The sequence below is a fragment of the Bufo gargarizans genome, chromosome 3 (assembly GCF_014858855.1).
Source record: "Bufo gargarizans isolate SCDJY-AF-19 chromosome 3, ASM1485885v1, whole genome shotgun sequence".
NCBI lineage: Eukaryota > Metazoa > Chordata > Amphibia > Anura > Bufonidae > Bufo > Bufo gargarizans.
The window spans coordinates 468,513,837-468,522,935 of record NC_058082.1 but is presented as its reverse complement, the minus strand read 5'-3'; the positions used below and the strand labels follow the sequence as shown (position 1 = coordinate 468,522,935).

The 9,099-nt window shown below is 45.7% G+C and overlaps 1 protein-coding gene across 1 annotated transcript in view; it reads left to right on the top strand.

The window, feature by feature from the left end:
* UMODL1 (uromodulin like 1) overlaps positions 1-9,099 on the top strand; it is a 100,864-nt gene that overhangs the window by 45,392 nt on the left and 46,373 nt on the right. Inside the window, exon 5 of the mRNA XM_044285748.1 lies at positions 50-188. Within this exon, the coding sequence (XP_044141683.1) occupies positions 50-188 (139 nt within the window). The remainder of the gene's footprint in view (positions 1-49; positions 189-9,099) is intronic.

The window sequence follows — 9,099 nt, the reverse complement described above, 5'->3', positions numbered from 1 at the left end:
TACGGACTGCCCTGAGAATTACACATATAATATACACATATCATCAAAGGGATCTCATGACAGTAAAACCATTAAAGGAACCACAACGGAAATTCATGGACTTCAGTCTGGAGAACTATATACTGTGCAGGTGACATTCCAGGACTGCAATGGAATGGTGCAACTGTGGAAAGGAAGAGTGAAAACAGGTAATGTAATAGGCTTGTCAAATGTCATTGTTTGGTATTTGCTGTCTAATAACTCATGGACATTGGGGGATTGAAGATTGCGTTCATTAGGCACCAAGTTATATGAAGTTTAAACACTACGAATAAAGATGCCACACCCCTAGACATCCACCAGATGACATGGTAAGCTTTTGTCATGTCATTTCTCTATAATAAACCTTAAAAGATTTGCCGCTGTAGCTGATTCCTCTTCTTAGCCCTATTAAAATGTAGAAACCTGCTATAGAAAACTATAGAAACCACTTTAAAAAACTACTATAATACTGCTCCTATGTACAAGAATATAACTACTATAATACTGCCTCCTATGTACAAGAATATAACTACTATAATACTGCTCCTATGTACAAGAATATAACTACTATAATACTGCCTCCTATATACAAGAATATAACTACTATAATACTGCTCCTATGTACAAGAATATAACTACTATAATACTGCCTCCTATGTACAAGAATATAACTACTATAATACTGCTCCTATGTACAAGAATATAACTACTATAATACTGCTCCTATGTACAAGATTATAACTACTATAATACTGCTCCTGTGTACAATAATATAACTACTATAATACTGCCTCCTATGTACAAGAATATAACTACTATAATACTGCTCCTATGTACAGAAATATAAATATAACTACTATAATACTGCTCCTATGTACAAGAATATAACTACTATAATACTGCCCCTATGTACAAGAATATAACTACTATAATACTGCTCCAATGTACAAGAATATAACTACTATAATACTGCTCCTATGTACAAGAATATAACTACTATAATACTGCATCCTATGTACAAGAATATAACTACTATAATACTGCCTCCTATGTACAGGAATATAACTACTATAATACTGCTCCTATATACAAGAATATACCTACTATAATACTACCTCCTATGTACAAGAATATACCTACTATAATACTACCTCCTATGTACAATAATATAACTACTATAATACTGCTCCTATGTACAAGAATATAACTACTATAATACTGCTCCGATGTACAAGAATATAACTACTATAATACTGCTCCTATGTACAAGAATATAACTACTATAATACTGCCCCTATGTACAAGAATATAACTACTATAATACTGCTCCTATGTACAAGAATATAACTACTATAATACTGCTCCTATGTACAAGAATATAACTACTATAATACTGCTCCTATGTACAAGAATATAACTACTATAATACTGCTCCTATGTACAAGAATATAACTACTATAATACTGCCTCCTATGTACAAGAATATAACTACTATAATACTGCTCCTATGTACAGAAATATAAATATAACTACTATAATACTGCTCCTATGTACAAGAATATAACTACTATAATACTGCCCCTATGTACAAGAATATAACTACTATAATACTGCTCCAATGTACAAGAATATAACTACTATAATACTGCTCCTATGTACAAGAATATAACTACTATAATACTGCTCCTATGTACAAGAATATAACTACTATAATACTGCCTCCTAGCTGTGAGGACGTGTGTCAGTAGCTCTCCTGAGGCTTTGGATGTCTGGAGAAAGCCCAGGGCGGGGCCACTCTGGGTGGGAATGCTCCCCAAGCAAGGCCCAGGCTTCAAGGCCTATTCTGGGAAACAATTCCCAGACCTCTCACACCATGGATAATTATCCAAAAGTTTCTTTGGAAGGAAGGAATGTTCCGAGTGCTGCCAGTCCCAGTGCAGCAGGAAGAAGCAAAGAAGAAAAGAAAGTGTTTGAAGTAAAGAAGGAAACATCGCTGAGTAAGAGTATGGCTGCAGGTGTGCAATCCACCCCACCCGCAGGCAGACAGAGGAGAACGTCCCTGGAGAAGCAGACCATGCAGGAGAATCTGCAGCAGTCTGTCCTGATGCGGTCTGACCGCACACGCTATGGAAGTGGAAACAGCGCAAAAGTCGCCAACACAACAGATGAGACCAGAGGGAGTACTGCAGGAAGGCTTCATGGGGCCACAAGTGCGGTCACTGGGAAGAACCAGGGGCCCAGTCACCAATCTGGAGATAGTGACCTTGCAGCAGTGACCACGGCTGCACCAAGTCCAGTGCAAGGACCAAGCAGAGGGACGCCTGTAAGCAGCCATTCTGTGAGTACACTGCCGACACAGCCCCCCAATACTCAGCGTGCACCAGAACTATGTCTGGCCGAGCGGATCCCAGCTCTGGTCAAGAGACTAGAGACTTTAAAAAAGACTAAACTACAGCTGCAGAAACAGATAGATTGTGTCTATAAGCTAAAGGCAGCAAACCCCAACAATCAGGCCGTTCATGACAAGAAGCTGAGCTCCCTCGCTGTGCAGCTCGCTGACACTGTGCAGGACATGGAGGCTGTACTGGAGCAGATGGGACCAGTCGCTGAATCCTTCAGAAACCAGCAAAGGCTTGAGGGTAGAGATGAGCGAACTTCTGTTTTAAGTTCGGCGTCTAAAGTTCGGCTTCCGGTTAGCGGAGAATCCCGATCTGGATCCGGATATGAATTCCGACTTCCGTTGTGGTCCGTGGTAGCGGAATCAATAATGGCCGATTATTGATTCCGCTACCACGGACCACAACGGAAGTCGGAATTCATATCCGGATCCAGATCGGGATTCTCCGCTAACCGGAAGCCGAACTTTAGACGCCGAACTTAAAACAGAAGTTCGCTCATCTCTACTTGAGGGACATGAGGAAAAACCTGCGCCAGAACCATCTACATCTAAACCCAGGTCTCCAACCTGTCCAGATGACACCCAGCAGGCCTGTGCAAGACCAGTCCTCAGACCAGCCAGCTTCCCTTTTGAGAAAGGGAATTTGTACAGAGAAGTGGGAGAAAGTGTCCAGCACCAGCAAAGACCTGCAGAGACTCCTCAAAAGGTACCACAAGTTCCAGCAGTTTGTACTGTGAAGCAGGACTATGGACTCCAACCAGAAGGTAACTCTGCAGTAGCAGTGCAGTCACCACAAGCGCTGGGGGGCAGTAGAGAGCAGCAGGACTGTGGACTCTCGCCTAAAGGTAACTCTGCAGTAGCAGTGCAGTCACCACAAGGCCTGGGGGGCAGTAGAGAGCAGCAGGACTGTGGACTCTCGCCTGATGGCAGCAGTGCAGCAGAGAGCTCACAGGTCATGGCTCAGCAGGACTGTCGGGGCTCTGTACAGCAGGATCATACTACCAGTGACTGCGTTGATATGACTGCATGTGATGTTACTGATGATGTTTCTGCAGAGGGGAGCGCTTCACAGTCTGTGTGGGATTTGGGGTCATCTCTAGACTCGGGTCCACCATTAGGTCAGCCTTCAGAGGCTTGTGACCCGCAGAGTATAAAGGATGGTGGTGGGGAGGGGGCTGTACAGTCTGATGCACAGCACTTCCCCCCTTTAGTTACACCAGAAGTGTCAGACCCCCATAGTGCAGGTGGTCAGCAGCCACCACAGCGCCCCCAAGTTCAGCAGGAGGGTGGAACTGGTGGTGTCTCCTCTGGTAATGCCTGGAGTCGTGGGTCACCATCCTTCACATCTAATGTGAATTATACAGGTCAGGCTTTTAAGAGGAGGAACGTGGTCAGGTTCAGGCATAGAGGGGCCAAGGAGGAGTTGCCTGACAGAAGGTTTGTGGTCCGTGAACTTCTGTGCCACCAAATGGGTTTCCTGCCATCTAACATCTTGGCAGTGATAAACCTTCCTGACAGGCAGGGGTATGACGTCAGCTTTAAACTCATGTCTGACCTGGACCGCTTCTGGGCTCATTTCTCCCGGGTGAGAGATGCTGATGGCTGGAATAAGTTCAGCCTCATCCCCATCTCTAGACCAGACACAGCAAGCGTCACCATAATATTCTGGAACGAGTCGGTACCCTACCAGGATATTGTTGTATGGCTAAAAAGACACTGTGACCTAATGTCAGATCTCACCAAGACCAGGGACGAGGATGACATATGGACTGGGGGGTGGAAGGTCCTGGTAAAGTTACGGCAGGTTAACAACATTACCCAGCATCTGCCCAACTCATTCTTTATTGGCCGGGAGAAAGGGGTATGCTTCTATGCGGGTCAGCCTAGAAAATGTTTTAAATGCGGAAAGGCCGGTCATATTGCGAGTGTGTGCACCCTGGTAAAATGTAACTTATGCGGGGAGATCGGCCATGTCAGCGCCACCTGCCAGAACATCCGGTGCAACCTCTGTGGTAGGATCGGTCACTCCCACAGGGACTGTCCAGACGCCTGGCATAATGTTTGTAAGGACTTCCCTGATGAGGACTTGCTGGAAGGGGCAGATGACCTAGAGGAGGAGATGTTGTTGTCAGGGTCAGCAGTGACACCGCCCGAGCCTCAGCACAATATGGGTGACAATATAGGTGACATAGTGCCTGACCAGTCCCAGCCAGGAGCCACTGAGGGGAACGGGGAGGTCACTGAGCAGGTTGTGGGCATGTCGTCTTCTGCCCCAGCGTCAATAAATCCACAGAAAAGACGGAAGAAGGACAAAACCAGCCGTAAGCCTGAGGGGGAATGGACCACTGTCCAAAAACCTTCCAAAAAGAAAGTAGACCCCGGGTCAGGTGTCATGACCATAACAAAGAGGTACGGTGTCCTATCAGAGTCAGACGCTGAGGAAGAGATGGAGAGAGAGTTAAAGAGAGTGATAGATGAATTTAATGAGGACCAAGAGGGCGACCCCCCCACAAAAAGGAAACCCCCGCGAGCTAAACGTCTGTCCGAATCGGACATGGAGACAGGTGGTCGGCAGGTGGACTCAGACTCAGATCTATGATGATGGGGGTAATATCTCTGCTACTTGTGCTTTGCTTTGCTTTGATGGCTGACTTCAACCTTAAAGTGTTCTCCAGTAATGTGAACAGTGTCAGAGTGAGGAGGACCAGGCATGCGGTTTATGAACATCTAAGGTCTCTTGATGCTGATATATTCTTCCTACAAGAGACACGTTTAAATACGTTAGGACTCTTACGGGAAGCCAAGCGTGAATGGCGGTCTGGTCCATCCTTTTGGTCACTGGCTGTAGAACCAAGTGCCGGAGTCTCTATCCTCTTTAACACCAATGATGTAACTATACATAGGTTGACAGAGGTATTGATGGGAAGGTGCCTAATTCTGGAAGTTACTATTCGGGGTAGGAGGCTCCGTCTCATCAATATCTATGGTTCGCAGACAGTGACTGAAAGGATTAACCTTTATAATGAAGTGAAGCCATATCTCTTCACATCTATCCCTATCATCATGGCTGGAGATTTTAATGCCGCCAGGGCATCTAGTGACAGGACCTCTAATAGGCCTCTTACCAGAGACTCCAAGGTTCTAAACAGAATCATTCAACAGGCCGGCTTGTCAGATGTGTTTGTGCAGGGTGGTCGTAAACCAAAATTTACTTATTTTTGTGGTGAAAGAAGAAGTCGGATAGATTTAGCTCTGGTGAGTCCTACAGAGACCATTGGTGAGAAAGATGAGAAGATCGTCCCTTATTCAGACCATCTGGCCTTATATTTCTGTTTGGGTGTCACAAAGTGTTCTGGGACAGGTAGAGGGTTATGGAGACTTAATTCCAGTCTATTAGAAGACCCTTCGGTTCAGAGTCATGTTCACTCTCTTATACAGAGTCAGCTAGAGAGAGTGGACTTTTATGGCAATATGGCCGACTGGTGGGAGGATGTCAAGGATGAGATCAGATCCCTCTTAAAGAGACTGTCAGTTATAAAGGGGAAGAGTAAGTATGGCCAGTATCTCAAGCTGCGGAAAGAATTGGAGTCACTCTATTCGGCGGGAGGGGGTGACCAACAAAGGATTGACCGGCTGAAATCTGAGATGAGGCAGTATCAGTACAGCAGGTATACCTCCCTGGTTCTTGAACGGGATTATGGGACCTTAGGGTCTCCTGATCCCTTTGAGAATTGCCGGGAGCGAGTGGCAAATAAATCTGTCACCGGTCTCACTGACCCCCAGGGTGTTTTGCAAGAATCTCGGGAGGGTATCCTGGGGGTGGTGAGATCTTACTATGCTGACTTGTTTCAGAGGAAGGTTTTGGATAGTGACAAGATGACCCAATTCTTGGAGGCAACTCCGCTCCCTGATACTAATGATTTGGACTTTTCTCCTTTGACAGCAGATTTGACGGTGGCGGAGGTTAAAGAGGCCATTGATAAGTTACATCTGAAGAAGGCACCAGGTCCAGATGGGATAACAGCAGAATTCTATAAGACATTCAGAGACCTCTTGGCCCCAATCCTCGTGGATGTATATACAAATTGTCTAGAAAGTCACCTGATGCCTCCATCCATGAGAGTGTCCTCGCTGATTCTGCTGTCCAAAGGTAAAGAGCCGACCGACATCAAGAACTGGAGGCCGATTGCCCTCTTGAATGTCGACAGAAAGATTCTGGCAAAAATTCTGTTTTCTAGATTAGTTTGTCTGTCCTCAGCACTGTTGTCAGGCTGTCAGTTTGGCACAGTAAAAGGGCGGAACATCTCTGGAGCAGTCCTCTCGATAAGGGAGATGTTTGAGAGATGTAAAGCTCTGAGGTGTGGGAGATATGTCGTGAGTCTTGACCAGGCTAAAGCCTTTGACAGAGTAGATCATGAGTATCTATGGGCCACTTTGTCAAAGTACGGTATTCCGGGGCAATTCATCGATTGGCTGAAGACTTTGTATTGCGAGGCTGAGAGCTTTCCTCTGGTCAATGGTTGGCAGGGTGATACCTTCAGGGTTGAGGCAGGGGTGAGACAAGGTTGCCCACTGAGTCCACTGCTGTATGTATTTGCCCTAGACCCATTCCTGAGGTCACTGCAGGAGTGTGATTTTCAGGGGGTGCCGGTCCCCCATTGCCTGCCCCTGAGTGTTGTTGCCTATGCGGATGATGTGACTGTAGTGATATCTGAGCCTCGTGAGGTGGAGATGTTGTCTGCAGCCATCAGAAGTTACTCGGAGGCCTCAGGGTCTCTGGTCAACCTTGAGAAGAGTCAAGCTCTTTGGATATCAGACAGTGATCCAGATTTTGATCTGCCACAATTTGTGAGAGCCTCCACCTATATTAAAATCCTAGGGGTCAAATTTGGGAGGGATGATAACGGCAAACTAAATTGGGAAGAGAAGTTGGAAGCCGGAAATGCAAAGGTTCAGCGATGGAAGAACTGGAGGCTGACCTATAGAGAAAGGGTTAAAATGTTGAAGACTTACCTGGTCCCTGTCTTCTTGTATGTCTCTGTCGTTTTTCCTTTGCCAGAATCTTTCTCCGCTAGGCTCTTTAGCCTGTTCTTCCAACTGTTGTGGGGGAACAGGTTGAACCTGATAAAAAGAGGGATCACCTACCTACAGAGGAGAGAGGGTGGGTTGGATATGCTGAATCCAAGGGTGTTCTTTGACTCCATGTTTCTAAAAGTTAATTTTGGTTGCCTGGACTCAGAGAACAGCTCCCTGTGGGTGAACAGTGTCAGGGACTGGATATTGCCTTTTGCAGAATCTTGGGTGCGAGGCGGCAGTCTCAAGAGGGGTCGATGGACGAGTGACTACCTCCCCCAGTACCTGGACTATGGGCTGAAGTGTGTGAGAAGGTGGAAGATAGAGAAGTCCTACATTGAGGGTAAGCCAAGGAAAGATCTATATGTGAGGATCTGCAGGGCTTTCTTTTGTTCTCCACTAGTCTTGAGGGATTGTGTGACTAGCACTTTACAAGAAAGTCTGAAGCTCCTCAATGGGAAACGTCTCCCCGCCAAATTCTTTGACATATCTTGGTTGTCATTACATGGAAAGCTATTTGTTAGGGGTAACCTAAAATTTTTGAGTGTTTCAGATAGGAACTGTCCTCTCGGTTGTCAGCAGGAGGAGACGATGGAGCACTTCATATCTGACTGTAGGGGTGGGAGGAGAATATGGGAAGAGGTGTCACAAAAGCTAAACATCCCATTACTGCAGTCCCTGACTTATCCTGACATCATCTATGCTGTTCCATCCAGAAATAGGAATGTAGACAGGGGGACAATGTACCTGATCATTTCTGTCATAAAATATTACCATTGGCACATGAGAACCCGCGTGTCTATACACAATGAGCCATTCCACCACACCACAGCCGTAAACCAAATAATGTCTGAGCTCCAGTGGGTTAAGTCATTAGAGATAAGGGGTAACCCGAATAATAGGAAATTATGGAGGAATGTGTCTTTGGTTTAAAACAGAAAATATGTTATTTTGTGTTGTTTAGTTTTTTTGTTCCCCCCCCCCCCTCTTCTTTTTCCTCCCCAGCAAATGTGGACTTTATCAGTTTAATATAATTCTATAGGCATTCTAGCCGAGTAGTCTTTGTGTGTACAATGCCTGTTATTTTTTGGGTTTTGTATTGTAAGAATGTATTTTTATTGCATGTTTTTGTTTGTTTGTTTTCACAATAAAAATTGCCTCCTATGTACAAGAATATAACTACTATAATACCGCTCCTATATACAAGAATATAACTACTATAGGGGGCGGAGCCGAGCCACGCTGCTGAATGGCCGCACGAGCTTGAGCTCCTCCAGCATTCCGGCTCATTTACCCTATAAAAGCATAGATTTTACCTGATTATGGGGAAACCTGGCAAGGAAAAGACAAGAGGAAGCTCAGAGTCTACCCCACAGCGCTCCAGACAGCCTGAAATGGAGAAATTTCTCCGGAAAACGCCGAGAGTTGCCGCACAGAAAGGCGCCAATATGGCGGCGTCTATTGCACAGGACTCTGATGCAGGAGAGCTATCCGATGCGGGCAGCGGCTCCGATACTTCAGACAGGAGGCCCAGAGATCCGCCTCTGTCGGAGCGGACCCTTCGTCGGGTCCTTGAATCGGCCCTTACCCCTCTTAAGCAGGACTTG